Below are 18,823 nucleotides of genomic sequence, written 5' to 3' on the forward strand. Positions count from 1 at the left end.
ATCGCAGCAAAGTTCGCGTCCGCTCGATAGTTTCCCTTTGACGTCATGGTAATGCTGCGAGGACGTCGTTATGGTAATGCTGCGAGGACGTCGCTATGGTAGCTGGGGTGAAAATGGAAGCCTATGTAAACATGGCTGGGCCCCTATAACACAGTGGGCTTTAAGACCATGGAGGTCCCTCGACAGGGACATTCCATAAATGCCCTCACAGTGCAGAGAGATCATGGATTCAGCAGAACAGAGCCCAGCTAGACAACATCCACTGCTGAAGGAGAGATAACCCAATGATTTTAATCAGTTACAGTTACAACTGGGAGCCAAATGTAATTCAGCAACACAAAACCAGCACCTAAGTGTGCAAGCAGGGATTATCTGAGAGCAAAACTGACCTGAGCAAATTATCTACTGTATAGCCCAGGAAGGCCTGCTAATCAGGAATATGTACTGGGAATGACACAGGTACAGTGCTGTTCCAAGGAATGACACAAGTACAGTGCTTTTCTGGGGAATGACATAGGAACAGAGCTTTTCTGGGGAATGACACAGGAACAGGGCCTTTCCTGGAAATGACACAGGTACAGTGCTTTTCCTGGAAATGACACAGGTACAGTGCTTTTCCTGGAAATGACACAGGTACAGTGCTTTTCCTGGGAATGACACAGGTACAGTGCTTTTCCAGGGAATGACACAGGTACAGTGTATTTCCTGGGAATGACACAAGTACAGTGCTTTTCCTGGGAATGACACAAGTACAGTGCTTTTCCTGGGAATGACACAAGTACAGTGCTTTTCCTGGGAATGACACAGATACAGTGCTTTTCCTGGGAATGACACAAGTACAGTGCTTTTCCTGGGAATGACACGGATACAGTGCTTTTCCCAGGAATGAGTGTTCTGTTTAAATGACAGAAAAGTCATTCCCAGGAGAAGTGTGAAGCCACAGTTGCTGAGCATGGTTTAAATGGCATTTTCACTAATACAGGATTATTACTGTCAATGAAAAAAACAACAACTCCCATCAGGTAAATTAGTTTGTCAAAAGTCAGATTGTGAACCTGATATTCCATGATATTGTCTATTGCAGAGTTCTCTACAAATCAGAACTAAATCGGAAAGTGTAGATGGAGAGGAGGAAGTTTGAGATGAGATTAAATATCAATTTCACAGAGCAAAAAAATCAGAAAAACTGTGAAAATGATGACCGTGTTGGCCTCAGAGCAGCCTCCTGTGCTGACCTACAGCTGAGTGATCTGCATGGCTGAAACAGCAACTGCAAAATGAACCCCTAAAAACGAGAAAGAAAATCTAATCATAACCGGATCACCAGTCACCACAGCCTCCTGAAATGACACGAGCTAAAGAGACGCCGGTTCAGGGCCCACGGTGAGCAAACCTCGGCGAGCGTGCGTCCGCACGGACCCCTCCATGCTGCGGCGGGCGGACCGAACCCCTCCGAGCTGCGGGGGCGGGGGCGGGGGGCGGGGAGAGCCGGCTATTTCTCCGGCCTTCGGCTAAAAGCAGCGGATTACACTGGCCCAGCACCTAGCGTGCTGTTCATTTCTATACGGAGAATGATGAATGCGCAGTATCTTATACTACTCTTCATGGTGGAAACACACACACACACACACGTGCGCGCACAGATACCATATGCACACGTGGGTGTGTCTATATGTACACACACAAATGTGTGCGCACATACACAGGCACACGCACACACGTGCGCATACACAGGCACACAGATACCATGCGCACACACATTTGTGTGTGTGTGTGTGTGTGTGTGTGTATATATATATACATACATACACACACATGTACACACACACAGACAGACACACACACACACACACATACATGCACATGAACACACACACGCACGCACACACACGCACATGTACACGTACACACACACACACACATACACACACATACACATGCACACGCACGCACACACACGCACGCACGCGCACGCACACACACACACGCACACACACACACACACACACGCACATGTACACACACACACACACACGCACGCGCACGCACACACACACGCACACACACACACACACACATGCACATGTACACACACACACACACACACAGTATGGCCTTTGTAAGTATGGAGTGTTGTATAAAGGGGACGGTCCTCAGAACGTAGGGATAAGCGGGGACATTTTAACTGCTTCAGAGTATCAGCACACGGCAGCTCCTCCCATCGCCCCCGCCGCGTTTCAGACCGCTCGGAGAGTGTGACTTAGGAACGGCCCGTAAAGACGGGAATCGTAGCCGTACGGCCACCACGCTACGCTGCGAGGAGCGCTGCTCACCGGACACAGGGCCAAGCCGGAAATAGAGCCATTCCTTTCAAACAGGCACCAAATGCAAACGCAGAGTCAAATGCAAATGCAAATGCAATGCTACAGTGACTTCCTCCTCCATGGCAACCTTAAAACAGTGCAGTCACAGATACCAGAAAAGGGCTTGGATATATGGGTATATCTCTCTGCAATACTCTTTTTTTTTTTTAAAACAAGATTGCATTTTTTATATATAATATATTTATAGATTTGTTTTCCATATATAAATCTACTATGAACAGAACATATAGTAAATACACAATTGTTGGAATTATTATACAAAGTAGAAACACCCAATCCCACCCCTTCCAAAGCACACACACGATGCATGGAAATGCTGCTTTCTAAGAAAGTGAACAAAACTCACTGGATCCTTAAGCAAACAGAACGCAATGTCAACTGTACAAAAAAAGTAAGAAAACAACCAAACAAACGAAAATGGCAAAACAAATTTAAAAAGTAAAAAAAAACAAAAAAAAAAACTAACCGAGAGGATGCCATATCACTCAAAAATACAGACATGGAAAAAACAGGAGATCACTAATAAAAAACAGGAATAGAAAGACCAAAGATGAGAGCAAACGAGAATGGAATCATCATCAAAATAACCGCAAAGTGGAATCATAGTAACATCAACAACAACAGCAATCAAGCATTTGTTTCTTGCTTTTCAGTTTTTCAACTTATAACAATGTACATAATCGACCATGGTTTTAATAGAATAATGCTTAAGGTAGTTGCCAAGTGGCTAAACATGAGTTGGTTTTTTTTTTTCTTTCTTTTTTTAAAATAGATATGACTCTTGAAGATCGGTCAGCCTCCCTAATCTGCACTGCGCCAGACCAAGTTAGATGAAAGAGTATGCTCACAGTATATGGACCTGTTTACATACAGACAATATACGTATGCTACATAGAGTTATATATGCAGACAAATTTATGTAGTTATTCGTTAAAACAAGTATTTACCTTCTGGATCCCATGCAGATTGTCATTGACTGTATTTTTGCTATCCCACAGAAATGGGTTTTTTTTTTTTGCTCGTTTTTAGTCCAGAGTCAGAACTGGGTCAGATGACTTCCTGTTTAGCGTCGTGGTAACGCACACATGCTCAGTAGCACCTGAAAATTAGTGAAATTTTGGCCCATTTCTGTAGCTTGCAAATAGAGCGAAAGCCCAAAATACAGGAAATAGTTTTTACTCAAGCACCAAAAAAATATCTTCATGGGACGCCTTCAAAAGTTCCAAGGCCAAAGATATGAAAAGACTGGCACTTCAGACTGACGCCCAAAAAGATTTAATTCGAAGATCTTTATCGAGACGTTAACCGAGTTATGTGTCGACGGCGGATTGTAACAATCGTTTTCGTCAGATGAAATTTCAAACAAATAGCTCAATAGCGTCAGTTACTTCAAAAGCTTGTAAGTACTGCAAGTGGCTCAACCATATCTTTTCTGCAAAAACTACGCACTCTGCAAGAAAAGTCACTTTGACTGTAAGGCAAACATCCCAACTTCTTAAGCTCGCAGTAAATAGTGGCGTGAAACTGAGCTGGAAGCGAACTCATGCTTTGGTTTTTTTTTTAAATTTATTCTTTTATTTTTATTTTACTAGTATTTTTAAACAGCATTCTAATTTCGCAAATGGCAAGTCGCTCTAGTACAGTACATGCTTTTTAACTCTAAAAAAATGATATTCGTTTGGTCAAGGGTTAAAATGTGTAGCTACATTAGGCAATCTTCGCCAGCGCTGCGGAATTCAATTAAAATTGTTCCAACGATGTTTGCCACTGTATAGCTGGCAACTACCTTACAAAACCTTTTCTCTTAGTTCAAAAAAATAAAATAAAATAAAATAAAATAAAAACCGAAAACAACCGAAGGAAAGGAAACGTTAAAAGAGGTTCAGAGACTGTGGGAAAACACAGACTCGTCTACACCACATTCCTGGTAAACATGCTGAGGGATTTTTGTCTCCTGTCCTTCTCCGTCTGTCTCGCTGTCACTGCCTGGCTCTTTCCATCCATCTCCTGGCCGAAAAAAAGGGGGGGATGGGGGGGTTTAAAAAACAAAAAAAAAAAAAAAAAAAAAAAAAAAAAAAAAGAAAGGGTCGCTCGGGTACACAACTTGTTTAAGGCAATGTTCTTCTGAATTCATCACAAAATCCACCAGGTTTTTAAAAAAGGCACAAACTCTGAATCTTCCGGATGCTTCCAAACTGGAACCAGAGGCTTGGTCCCCCCCCATCTAAACTTGTCATGTTCCTCCCCCCACCTAAAAAAAAGCCTGGTGCCACCTTCCATCCCTTCAAACGATCACAGCACAGTCTTTAAGCTTTTTTTTATGTCAGTGTGTTCTTCAAGCAGTAACTATGAAATTTTTTACGAACAGAATGAAATCCAGTTTTTAAAGGTCTGTCATTGTCTTATAGTTTTTTTTTTTTTTTTAAAGAAAACATTTTTTTTTTAAATGGAACAAAAGGAAAAAAAACAAAAAAAAAAAAAAACAGCTGTGTTGATTGACAGCCAGACCTGCCAATCAGATCAGACCTGGAGACAGTTCCAAAGCAGTGGCTTTGGGAGCTGCGGCGGGAACGATTCCCCGTCCCGCTCAGAAACAAACTTCTTCGGTCCGCAGCCGTCGCCCCGAGGCCCTGCTGCAGGGGTCCCCGTGTGTCACGTGACGGGGGAGACCGTAAACGCCCCGCCGCCCCGTCGGCCGGGGGCGGGGCCTAGTCTGTTCAGTCTTCCGCCCGTTTCGGACCCCTCTCCTGGGCGTCGCGCCCCCCCGTTCCCCCCGGCTGGGAAGCTGCCTGTTGGGGGGGGAGGGTGTAGGCGGGACAAGAGGGGGTAAAAATGAAACGGGGAGGAGGGAGGAGGGAGGTGGGCATGGAGGCGCAGGGAAGCCTCCGCACGGGGGAGGTCAGAGAGCAGCTCCGCGCGCTCCTCCTACAACGGCGGCTCCTCCTCCATGGGCTCGTCCTCCGGCCTGCAGGAGAGAGAGAGAGAGAGAGAGAGAGAGAGAGAGAAAGAGAGACAGACACAGACACAGACACAGTTACAGTCAGAGCTCAACATCACAGCCTCAGTCACAGTCCCTGAGTCAAACACAGCACAATGTCACTACACCGCACCTAACGTCACAGACAAAGGGCAGGAAAGTGAGGACTGCAATGACAGCGACATTTAGTAAAACGCAGCCTGACTCAGGGAAGAGGGAAGATGACACTACAGGACCTGGGACCTTCAGCACTAGTTCATATTGAGCACTGTTCAGCATCAGGCTATGGAATAACTGTGGAAAGTGGGGGGTGGGGAGCAGGAGGTGCAATGAGGACAGGCTGAGCAGGGGCTCTGGAGGAGTCACAGGTAAGGCTGAGCAGGTAAGGCTGAGCAGGCGCTCTGGAGGGCTGCAGGTAAGGCTGAGCAGGTAAGGCTGAGCAGGTGCTCTGGAGAAGCTGCAGGTAAGGCTGAGCAGGTAAGGCTGAGCAGGTGCTTGGACCGCCCGGCCGGGGCGCATGTGTGCGGACGGATACACAAACACTGCTGGCATCTGGGCGCAATATCCCCTGCATGTTTCCAATTAGGGCTCTGGCAGTGCAAGAGCTCAGAAGCACCCACTGCTGGACTACTGCCTGCGCAGCTGAGAGAGAGCAGCGCCAGAGGCTTTATACAGACCCCAGGGTAGCACAGGGCAGCACAGAGACACAGAACAGCACAGAGACACAGAACAGCATAGAGCAGCACAGAGACACAGAGCAGCACAGAGACAGAGCAGCACAGAGACACAGAGCAGCATAGAGATACAGAGCAGCACAGAGACACAGAGCAGCACAGGGACACAGAGCAGCACAGAGACACAGAGCAGCACAGGGACACAGAGCAGCACAGGGACACAGACACAGGGACACAGAGCAGCACAGAGACACAGAGCAGCACAGGGACACAGAGCAGCACAGGGACACAGAGCAGCACAGAGACACAGAGCAGCACAGGGACACAGAGCAGCACACAGACACAGAGCAGCACAGGGACACAGAGCAGCACAGGGACACAGAGCAGCACAGGGACACAGAGCAGCACAGGGACACAGAGCAGCACAGAGACACAGAGCAGCACAGGGACACAGAGCAGCACAGGGACACAGACACAGAGAGTAGTAGATCTGAGCCCACACTAGAGCCCAGCTGAAGTGGGGGGGGGGGGGGGGGGACGCACCGTTTCTCCAGCTGCTTGGCGGCCACAGACAGGGAGGCCATGGCAGTGACAGTTTCATCCTCCGTCTCACACTTCTGCGCCTCCATCAGGGAGTAGCCAACCGTGGAGGCGTAGCGCTGCACCGACTGCCAGTATTTACCTGAGAGAGAGGGGGGGAGAGAGGGAGAGAGGGAGGGAGAGAGGGAGAGAGAAAGAGGGAGAGGGAGAGGGAGAGAGGGGGAGAGGGAGAGGGAGAGGGAGAGAGGAAGAGAGGGAGGGAGAAAGAGGGAGAGGGAGAGGGAGAGAGGGGGAGAGAGAGAGGGAGGGGGGAGAGGGAAAATAAAGCATTTTGAATTAGAATCTGAGAGAAAGAGTTATGCATGGAAACAGTGCCGATTCATTTCAAAATGGTATGTATGGGGAACACCTGCTTGGTGGTTGGGAATGAGGTAAGGCACAGAACGTCTGGTGAAAGGTATGTGTATAATGCATGCACGTGTGTCAGTGTATGCATGCATTAGTATGTGCGTGTGTGTGTGCGCGTGAGAGAGAGAGAGAGAGCATACATTGAAATGCTTGCTTTAAAGGTGAGAGCGACCCATCCCTCCTATAACTGCACACTGCACAGCTCTCCACAGGGTCTTTACCCCTCCCACACGGGGCACAGACAGCGCACACATCCCCAGAGAGAGAGAGAGAGAGAGAGAGAGAGAGAGAGAGTCTGCTGCACTCACTGTGGACCTCCAGAACCTTCTCCATGGAGCGCACAGCATTGGGATTGGGCCTCTGCTGCAGAACCTCCTGTGGGACAGGATCCAGCTGCAAAAACCAGCACAGATACCTCCATTGAACCATCAATACTGCAAGAATCAGCACAGACACCATCATTGAACCATCAATACTGCAAAAACCAGCACAGACACACTCATTGAACCATCAATACTGCAAGAATCAGCACAGACACACTCATTAAACCATCAATACTGAAGGAAACAGCACAGACACACTTATCAAATCACCAATACTGCAGGAAACAGCACAGACACACTTATCAAATCACCAATACTGCAGGAAACAGCACAGACACACTTATCAAATCACCAATACTGCAGGAAACAGCACAGACACACTTATCAAATCAATACTGCAAAAAAACAGCACAGACACACTCATCAAATCAATACTGCAAAAAACAGCACAGACACACTCATCAAATCAATACTGCAAAAAACAGCACAGACACACTCATCAAATTATCAATACTGCAGGAAACAACACAGACACACTCCTCAAATCAATACTGCAGGAAACAGCACAGACACACTCATCAAATCAATACTGCAAAAAACAGCACAGACACACTCATCAAATCAATACTGCAAAAAAACAGCACAGACACACTCATCAAATTATCAATACTGTAGGAATCAGCACTGACACACTCACAAAATCACCAATACTGCAGGAATCAGCACTAACACACTCATCACATCACCAATACTTCAGAAATCAGCACAGACACACCCATCAAATCACCAATACTGACAAAATCAGCACAAACACACTCATCAAATCACCAATACTGCAGGAATCAGCACAGACACACTCATCAAATCAATACTGCAGGAAACAGCACAGACACACTCATCAAATCAATACTGCAGGAAACAGCACAGACATACTCATCAAATCAAATCTGCAGGAAACAGCACAGACAGACTTATCAAATCAATACTGCAGGAAACAGCACAGACAGACTTATCAAATCAATACGGCAGGAAACAGCCCAGACACACTCATCAAATCACCAATACTGCAGGAAACAGCACAGACAGACTTATCAAATCAATACTGCAGGAAACAGCACAGACACACTTCTCAAATCAATACTGCAGGAAACAGCGCAGACACACTCATCAAATCAATACTGCCGGAAACAGCACACACAGACTCATTAAAATCATCAATACTGCAGATAACAGCACAGACACCCGAACACCTCCTCCCTGCACTGAATTTAAAGTGTCAGTTTGCTTTAGGATGCCATGTGAGTGAGTGTCGGCGCTGAACAAGTCTACTAATTTCCCAGCTGAATCCGTGAATGAACAGAACATTTCTGAACCGAGTCCAAATCGCATGGTTTTCTGGTCCAGGGCCAGCTGCACACCTGCTACATTTCCTCGTACCCCGGGCCAACGTTAGAGCCACCCACGTGTCACCCAGGGCACGGCCGGCCCTGGCACGCTGCACCCGCACCCGCACCCGCGAACAGCGCCTTAACAGGACGGGCCACCGGGCAAGACCCACGGACGCACTAAAGACGCAGGAGGCACGCCTAAAGACAGATCTAATGGTTTCCATGGCAACGGCTGTGCCAGTTCTGACGGTGAGGACGGCTGCGGAGGTAGGCGCGGGATGGGCAGGTGGGGCAGCGGGCGCTATGCAGCCGTCGCCACGGCGAGCGGGCAGGTGGGACTGCGGGCGCATTCGGGCAGAAGGCGGAACCGCACCGGCGGCCGGCATTCCGAATGCGGAATGATTCCATTTCCTTCTGGCTGTGGGCTGCATTCTTCCGCCCCCATGTGAACACAAAATGTGAAATAGCCAAAATTCTCACTGTGTAAACACTGAAAGGGAAAGGCCTGTGTTCAAAAGGGAAAGAGAGAGAGAGGGAGGAAGGGAGGGAAGGAGAGAGAGAGAAAGAAAGAGAGAGAGAGAGGGAGCGAGGGAGCGAGAGAGAGAAAGAGAGAGAGAGAGAGAGAAAGAGAGAGGGAGAGAGAGAGAGAGAGGGAGCGAGGGAGAAAGAGAGAGAGGGAGAGAGAAAGAGAGTGAGAGAGAGAGAGAGAGGGAGAGGGAGCGAGGGAGAGACAGAGAGAGAGGCCGTGGGGAATGAAACCCAATACGAGCCCCACTTGGAGAGGCAGAAGAAAGAGAGTTGTGAGTGGAGCCCTTAGCGGAGCTGGAAGTTTTATTTTAATTAAAGCAAATAAGAGGAGGAAAGGGGGGGGGCAGACGTGCTTTAATCCTGCTGTGGCACGGCACGACACTCCACGCACCCGCTACCTTCAGGACCCTACCACACACAGGGCCCCGCCAAACACAGGGCCCCACCAAACACAGGACCCCTACCACACACAGGGACCCTTCAAACACAGGGCACCACCAAACACAGGACCCCTACCACACACAGGGCCTCACCAAACACAGGACCCCTACCACACACAGGGCCCCGCCAAACACAGGGCCCCACCAAACACAGGACCCCTACCACACACAGGGCCTCACCAAACACAGGACCTCTACCACACAAAGCGCCTCACCAAACACAGGACCCCTACCACACACAGCGCCTCACCAAACACAGAGCCCCACCAAACACAGGACCTACCAAACACAGGACCCCTACGACACACAGGGCCCCACCACACACAGGGACCTACCAAACACAGGACCCCTACCACACACAGGGCCCCGCCAAACACAGGGCCCCACCAAACACAGGACCCCTACCACACACAGGGCCCCGCCAAACACAGGGCCCCACCAAACACAGGACCCCTACCACACACAGGGCCTCACCAAACACAGGACCTCTACCACACACAGCGCATCACCAAACACAGGACCCCTACCACACACAGGGCCCCACCAAACACAGGACCCCTACCACACACAGGGCCCCACCAAACACAGGACCCCTACCACACACAGGGCCCCACCAAACACAGGACCCCTACCACACACAGGGCCCCGCCAAACACAGGGCCCCACCAAACACAGGACCCCTACCACACACAGCGCATCACCAAACACAGGACCCCTACCACACACAGGGCCCCACCAAACACAGGACCCCTACCACACACAGGGCCCCACCAAACACAGGACCCCTACCACACACAGGGCCCCGCCAAACACAGGGCCCCACCAAACACAGGACCCCTACCACACACAGGGCCTCACCAAACACAGGACCTCTACCACACACAGGGCCCCGCCAAACACAGGACCCCTACCACACACAGGGACCCGCCAAACACAGGACCTACCAAACACAGGACCCCTACGACACACAGGGCCCCACCACACACAGGGACCTACCAAACTGGCAGCCTGGTTCACATACGGACCTCAGGTAAGAAAGAAGGCGACCCAACCCTAACCCTGCACACAGTGCTGGCCCTGCAGTGACGTTAAGGAAACGCGTCCCCGACTACGTGGTTCCCGCGTACGGTGGGAAAGGGGTAGTTCTTAGCGCGTGGCGCGGGCCGGCGTGTGGAGCCAGCTGGTTCTGCTCCCCCCCCCCCCCCCCCCCCCCCCCCCTGCGGTTTACAGTGGCCCGGCTCCAGCCCCCATCAGCGCAAACACCCCCTCCTCCCGCTCCCCGACCCCCCCGACCCCCCCCGGCCCCCGCGCTCCTGACCAGGCCTTGCCCCGGCACCGGCAGGGGGCCGGAGCTGTCCGTCACTTTGACGGACGGCGTTCCCCGCACGCCCATAAACTTTAATGGGTCTTGTCAGCGCGCTGCCGGATGCGTGGTTGGTATGACACACCATGGTTGGGTGCCAGCGTCCGCCGTGACACAAAGGCTCATTTCAGTAGGTTTAAACATTTTTTGGAGAAAGCAGTTGTGTAATTGTTTGCTCATGAGAAGATACGATTTTTAAGTTCTGCTCTATGGGAGATCCCATAGTTTCAAACCACTTCCAGTCACTTTTTTGTGGTGGGCGGAGCTTTAACACTTTATAACGGACTTCACAGCTGACGCATAATTCATCAGCTACTCCACGTTTGACTGTGACATCACTCACTGAACTCGGGAAACTCATCCAAAATAAATGAAACTCATCCAAATCTACTCCCCCCTGTTTGTCCCTGGAAGGGTGATACCCGTGATTCAGACTTTAGCAGCCAGTATAAACTCCCTGTTCTCACTCAGGAGCCCGGCAGTAAAACGCTCTATATAACCGTAACGGCCGCAGGGAGAGCAGCAAAGCCGGGGAAACTGGCGAGGCGCGGCTCTGAGCGCCGCCATCCCGGCTCGGTCCGACACGCTCGAGCACAGCTCCGGAGGTTTACGCGGCGCTCTCTGGCGCGAACGGGTTTCTCGGCTTTCCGAGCGGCCGCGTCTTTCTGCCCGCGGAAACGACGGACGACCGCGGAGGCTTCCGGCTGCGTACGAGCCCCCCGAGCTGCGCAGTCAGGGCAGCTGACGCAGCAGCTGCGGTCCCGCGAGTACCTTTCAGCCCCCCAGCCCCCATCCCCACTCCTCCCGCCTCCTCTCCTCCCGCTATCTGCCTCCTCAAACACGCAGTCACCGCCGTAGCCCACATTCCCGCGTTATGACATCGCTGGCCTCGCGCGGATGATGATAAAACGCCGGCTTCCTGCTCTCTGGCTAACGGCGGGGTTAGCCGTGCTATCGGGCTCTGGCTTCTCTTCCCCTTTCTTAATTACGTGGCCACGGCGGAAGCAAATCAATGAGCAGCCGCCTGCCAGCGGGCTGATCCCACTGTGAGAGGCTGTGGAGGGAAGAGACAGGCAACAGCCACAACAGAGCAAAACAAAAGCAACACACAGACACACACACAGACACACACACACACACTGACATACATACACACACACACACACACATACACACATACACACACACATACACACAGACACACACACACACACACACACACACATGCACACAGACACACACGTACATGTACACACGTGCACACACACAGTCACATGCACTCACACACATGCACAGACACACGCACATATGCACGAACACACACATGCGCACACACAATGACGCATGTTCTCAAACAGTGTCAACAGTGTAAGTTGCCTTAGTGCAAATGTGTGTGCGTGTGCATGTGTGTGTGCATATATATGTGTGTGAGCGCATGTGCGTCTGTGTGTGTGCACGTGTGTACATGTACGTGTGTGTGTGTGTGCACGCACACACAACGGTTTTTTTCCCTCTGCGGTGTGTGTGTAGTGGAACTCGACGCGGGGCTGGTTTGGTAATAATAGCTTCCCTTTACTTCAAATGATTCCCAATTTCCTTTGATTATACGATCTCCCTCACACACAGTGACCCCATCTGGCGGAGGTGTGAGGCTAACAGCTTGCAGATGTGCGGCGTGGAGTGTGTCCCGGGGCGCTCGCAGAGACACCGCAGCGCCCGAACCTTATTACTCTACGCCCGTCCTCCGCACTCCACTTAACACTGCGGCTCCCAACGCACCCCCCCCCCCCAACACCGCCTGCACCCCCCCCAACACCGCCTGCACCCCCCCCAACACTGCCTGCACAGCCTCCCAAATCCACCTCAGAACCAGAAATCAATCTGCCAGGTAGTGCTCTGAGAGGAAGCGGGCGGTAACAGCGGTTGGGCTGAGCCTTATGCTACACAGAGCAGCCTTTGATGAGCAAACTAATTAACATTATTGCATTACATCCTAGAGTTTATGTATTTCCCCTCTTAAACTTTGTTCCCTAGGAGAGCAGTTTGGGGACATTTCACCCCTAAGGGCCGGAACCTGTTTTTAGCGCAGGCCTGTCTTTGGTGCCCAGTGCCCGATGCCCAGCACCCGGTGCCCAGTGCCCGATGCCCAGCGTCTGGTGCCCAGTGCCCGATGCCCAGCACCCGGTGCCCAGTGCCCGATGCCCAGCGTCTGGTGCCCTGTGCCCGGTGGTGAAGCACAGGGCCAGCTCCACTGCCAGAGCCCCTCCCCCAGTCACTCTCGCCCACGCTGACCACTGCCAAAAACAAGGCTCTGGGTTTTTTAAAAATTTGCACGCTAGTCACGGAACCTTCCTTTTATTCGATTTGTTTTATTGTTCTATTTTTCTTTTGTCCAAAAAAAAAAAAAAAAGAAAAGATCTATCTGGACTCCGGCCACTGGGATATTATGGGTCCTGGAAGTGATTCACGGGCCAGTCAGGAGACCCGTGGCAGTGCGAGCGGGCCAGCCCGACTCTCTCAGCCCCTCCTGTAAAACACCCCGGACGATCCCCTCCCCACCCCCCCGCTCCTTTCACCCCCAGAGGCAGTATGAACCTGCTCCCCCCCCCACCCCCACCTCAGAGGCAGTACGAACCCGAGTCTGGGAACTAGCACTGCGGCTAACGGTGCGACTTCGGAAGGTTCCGGAAGGTTCCGGCGGGTCCGCACAACGGCTTCACGCGGGAGCTCGTCTCCGAGGAGACGCGGCGGGTTTCTGCAGCCTCACTACCGCAGGGCCCCGAGGCCACGCTGGGCCGGCCGCGACGTCTCCGGCAGGTTTTTCTATCCCTGCGCTTTTTAACCCTTTGTAAGTAAACACGCGGAGGGTGTGCCTTCTTGGTTTGTCTGCAGCAACGCTTTAAAAATGCTTTTTAAAAAATCGCTCTCTCAAAATAAGTAACGGTCATCACCGGGGCCTGGGATTTCACTTTCTTTAAGGGTTCAGACGCTGCGTCCGACAGGTTTTACAAGCGCGTCTAAAGTCACTGCTAGTCTCTTCAACACAGCTTCACCGTTTAGCAGCCTTTTCCTGTGTAGAAAGCGGGACAGCTAGGAGCTAACAGGAGCTAGGAGCTAACATATAACCTATAACATATAGCTAAGAGCTAACCTGTATAATACAATCCACAGCCTATACATTTACAATGGCAATGAGATCGGGATTAGGACTGCGCTAAATGAGCTGTGGGCGAGGCAGAAAGGCCGGGAGACGAGGGGAAGATGAACCTTCCGACAAACGAAGCGTTTAAAACGGCGCACATCCCTGCGAACCCCTCGTGATTTCGGGACGCCCGCCCCTCTTGAAGGGCTGCCGGTCTTACGGGCGTAAGCAGAACGCCAGGAGAGACACGCTGGATAAAAAAGGAGAAAAGGGAGGAGAACGCAGAGGAATCGCAGTCCCATCGCCGAGGCCAAGAACAGGACCGAGCTCGCACCGTTAGCTCCGGGGGGGGGGGGGGGGGGACGAAGCAGAGAAAAGGCGCCGGCGCGTTGCGTTTAATCTCGCGGGCGCCATTCATCTCTCCCGACAGTTCGTCCCGGTCCGAGCGAAGGGCCTACGCACTCCCGAAATTAACCCCGCGCTCCTCAGCCGCACGGGCGCTGCTTCCCGTCTCTCTGCACTTGGCGCTGTCCTCCCACGGCAGGGCGGGGCGGGGCGGGCGGGGGGGGACTGGGGGCAGGGGAGGGGGATTCCACCGCCGTCCCGGACAGGGTATGATATGGGAAATGGGATTTGGGGCGCTGAAGTCTGACCCTGCTCCCCCCATAACCCGCCCCGCCCCCCAAATTCTGAGATTGCAACTGTGGTTGGAACGAAAACCAGCATACACAGTGGGCCCCCAGGACCGAGGTTGAGAACCAGTGACCTATCAGAAAATTTGAATGCCCTGTCAGAAAGCAACACATTCTTTGATTTTTGCACCACATTTGATTAAGATACATAAGACTACCAGACACTGAGCAGAAGCCTTTACTAATGAGGGGAAGAGAACCCCCCCATGTGTGTACCAGCAGGGCACACACAGCTGATCTGAAGGAGGAGGTGTGGCCCTGGAGATAGAACAGGCCAATCAGAGCTGAGAATGAGGTGGAAGGCGGGGCCGTGTGGAAAATCGATTTGACAGTAGGAGAAACTGCAGACAGCAGGAGTGGTGATGAGTGACAGATGTTAAAGAGAGCAGCGTGTGTGTGTGTGTGTGTGTGTGTGAGTGTGTGTGTGAGTGTGTGTATAGTGTGTGTGTGTGTGTGTGAGTGTGAGTGTGTGTGTGAGTGTGAGTGTGAGTGTGTGTGTGTGTGTGTGTATGCAGTGTGTGTGTATAGTGTGTGTGTGTGTGTGAGAGTGTGTGTGTGTATGAGTGTGTGTATAGTGTGTGTGGTGTGTGTGTGTGTATAGTGTGTGTGTGTGTGTGTGAGTGTGTATGGTGTGTGAGTGTGTGTATAGTGTGTATGAGTGTGTGTATGAGTGTGTGTATAGTGTGTGTGTGTGTGTGTGTGTGTGTGTGAGTGTGTGTATAGTGTGTATAGTGTGTGTGTGTGTGTGTGTGTGAGTGTGAGTGTGTGTATAGTGTGTGTGTGAGTGTGTGTATAGTGTGTGTGTGTGTGTGAGTGTGTGTATAGTGTGTGTGTGTAGTACAGTCTCAGAGGGATTCCTCCCCCTCGCTCACCTCGTTTCCCAGTAAAGCAGAGACGCACGCCTCCGAGGCATCGCAAATGGCGGTGAGGTCGTGACCCCCCTCCAGAGCCAGCACCACGCGGCCTCCGGCCAATCCCATCAGCTGCTTGGTCAGGTAGCCAAAGCCTGCCGGGGGAAACAGGAAATGCGAGCAGAGGTCAGAGGTCGGCGGGCGGCCCTCGCGTTTGGACCGCGATCAAAGGACGGAGAAGAGGGAGAGGAAAGAGGGGGAAAAAAACGATATTACATCATATTTTCTCTTTCAGAGAAGGCACTGGGGATTTCCTGGGCCTAAACGCATAATACGAGCCAGGTTTAATTTTAATAAATGCAGCTTAGTGTTTTGGCTCTGGTCTCCTTTTGATCTTCGCTTTAGTATATGCGCCCCCCCCCCCTCCCTTCCCGCCCCCACGACACCCCCCCCCACTCCCTGTAGGAATCTCAGATTTTTTCCGTGATGTCTTTCACGATGTCGTGCGGCACCAGACTCAGGCAGAGGACTCTCGTCCGGCGGCACAAGGGACAGGGGAAGCGAGGGAGCCGCCATTTTGTTCCCGCGGGTCTTCGTTTCTCGTTACGCTCTCTGTGCGTCCTTACGCCCTCTGCGTTTCATTACCCTACACGCAGTTAAGTGTTCTGTGTTTCGAAATGTGCTCTCCACGTCGCGTCGCTATGCTCTCTGTGTGTGGTTACACACTCCGGTCGTATTTACGCACTCTGTGCACGGTTACACACTCCGGTCGTATTTACGCACTCTGTGTGTGGTTACACACTCCGGTCGTATTTACGCACTCTGTGCACGGTTACACACTCGCTGTGCCGCTAAGCATTCTGTGAAACAGAGAACTGGCCATGCCGCAGGCCCCTCTTGCGGGGTCCATTCCATAAAGCAGACGGTTTGGTCAGAGCGGATCAGATTTACTACGGCAGAGAGCTGTAAAGCCTGGAGACCGTAGAGCAGGGGGACATATCCCTGCAGCTCCTAGTCACCCAGCGTAAATCCTACAGGAATGGAAGACCAGGGAAGGGTGTGTGTGTGTGTGTGTGTGTGTGTGTGTGTGTGTGTTTGTGTGTGTGTGTGTGTGTGTGTGTGTTTGTGTGACCACACTGTTTATGCGACAAAGCAAGACGATGCGTTCAGCGCTTCAAAGAGCTCTCTGACGTGCAAAACTTTTTTCCCCCAGAGTTTTTTCTGACCGCAAGACCACACAATAGAAAAGAGAGGAAGGGATAGACAGAAGAGGAGGAGTATTCTGAGGCTATGATGGAAGCATAATCTCCCTGGGCCTGCACCGCCCCTGCCCCCCCCCTCCCCCCCACCCCCCTCCCAGTCAGGTGGGAGGACTCCTTACATTTGGCGGTGAGTTTGTATCCTCCGAGGGGGGGCGGGTGGCCCTCCACGGCGTCGAAGCCCGAGGACACCAGCACCACGTCCGGGGCGAACTCGTTGGCGATGGGCATGACCACGGTCCTGTGGGGGGAGAGAACGTTCGGCGGTCAGTCAACAAGCCGTCGCCAACCGCGGCCGCAGACCCGTGGGAGAGCACACCTCCGCAAACATCCCTCAGCGACCCGCGGGAGGGGGATCCCCGTTGCCATAGCGCCACCTTTGATTCTTACATAAACAAAGTGAAAAAAAAATGTCATCAAATCTACATGCAAACATATTTCATTTCCTGAATTGACAGAATTTAAATGGAGTTGACCCCATCCTGTTAATGACTATAGTCTGCGCTCCTTGGAGAATCATTTTTAAGACTGAACAGGTCTACTGAAGATGTCAGACCGCCCTTCATAGAGAGGCTACAGTAGGATCACAGACCACGCTTCATAGAGGGGCTACAGTAGGATCACAGATCACCCTTCATAGAGGGGCTGCAATAGGATCATAGACCGCCCTTCATAGAGGGGCTGCAGTAGGATCACAGACCGCCCTTCATAGAGGGGCTACAGTAGGATCACAGACCACCCTTCATAGAGGGGCTACAGTAGGATCACAGACCACCCTTCATAGAGGGGCTACAGTAGGATCAAAGACCACCCTTCATAGAGGAGCTACAGTAGGATCACAGACCACCCTACATAGAGGGGCTACAGTAGAATCACAGACCACCCTTCATAGAGAGGCTGCAATAGGATCACAGACCGCCCTTCATAGAGGGGCTGCAGTAGGATCACAGACCGCCCTTCATAGAGTGGCTACAGTAGGATCACAGACCACCCTTCATAGAGAGGCTGCAATAGGATCACAGACCGCCCTTCATAGAGGGGCTGCAGTAGGATCACAGACCGCCCTTCATAGAGAGGCTACAGTAGAATCACAGACCTCCCTTCATAGAGAGGCTGCAATAGGATCACAGACCGCCCTTCATAGAGGAGCTACAGTAAGATCACAGACCACCCTTCATAGAGAGGCTACAGTAGAATCACAGACCACCCTTCATAGAGAGGCTGCAATAGGATCACAGACCGCCCTTCACAGGGGAGTGTTGCGCCCTCTGCTGGGCGCAGGAGAGACTGCGGCACATTTCTCACAGCGGCTCCTGTAGCCGCTGCAGCTGTCTGCGCACTGCGGGGGTGCTGCTGCGGGGGGGGCTGCGGGGGTGCAGCTCTAACCCTGTACTTTTGGGACCTCAGGAACATGGCGCTTGCCTCCGGGCTGCGGTCGGGCACCGTACCCAGCCACCCGCCGGGCCCACAGCTGAGCCTCGTCACACCCCCCCCCTCCCCACCCACACCCCCCACCCCCCCACGCCACAATTACAGGCCGGCCCCGCCCATCTGGGCTGGCCCCCCTACAGCGGGCGGAGGTATTTTTAGGAGGTCCTACACCCAGAAGGCCCGCCGCATCGAGACCGTGGGCGAGCGCGGCCATCGCCAGGGTAACGGAGCGCGGAGGAGGAGGGCCGCCGCTGTGGGAGTTTTGCGCGAGAGGGGGGGGGGGGAGCGGCGGTAAGGCGATGTGGCAGAGCCGGGGAGCGCCGCCGCGGGTTCGAGCCGGGATCACCAACACGGCTCCGATACACACAGCATGCGTGTGGTTTAGGCTGCTTCCATCTGGTGTGAATCTGCTATTATTTCACT

At 52.2% G+C, this 18,823-nt stretch overlaps 1 protein-coding gene across 2 annotated transcripts in view; it reads right to left on the minus strand.

Annotated features, from left to right (window-relative positions):
- Positions 1–2,480: 2,480 nt before the first annotated feature.
- The window catches only part of hdac4 (histone deacetylase 4), a 185,140-nt gene continuing 168,797 nt past the window's right edge, over positions 2,481–18,823 (minus strand). For both annotated transcript variants that reach the window (XM_035394005.1, XM_035394006.1), the window contains 5 exons: positions 17,092–17,210; positions 15,732–15,865; positions 7,292–7,376; positions 6,579–6,717; positions 2,481–5,349 (listed from right to left, as the gene is read on the minus strand). In XM_035394005.1, coding sequence (XP_035249896.1) covers positions 5,310–5,349; positions 6,579–6,717; positions 7,292–7,376; positions 15,732–15,865; positions 17,092–17,210 — 517 coding nt within the window. In that variant the 3' untranslated portion in view covers positions 2,481–5,309. The remainder of the gene's footprint in view (positions 5,350–6,578; positions 6,718–7,291; positions 7,377–15,731; positions 15,866–17,091; positions 17,211–18,823) is intronic.

Source organism: Anguilla anguilla, chromosome 15 (assembly GCF_013347855.1).
Source record: "Anguilla anguilla isolate fAngAng1 chromosome 15, fAngAng1.pri, whole genome shotgun sequence".
NCBI classification, from domain to species: domain Eukaryota; kingdom Metazoa; phylum Chordata; class Actinopteri; order Anguilliformes; family Anguillidae; genus Anguilla; species Anguilla anguilla.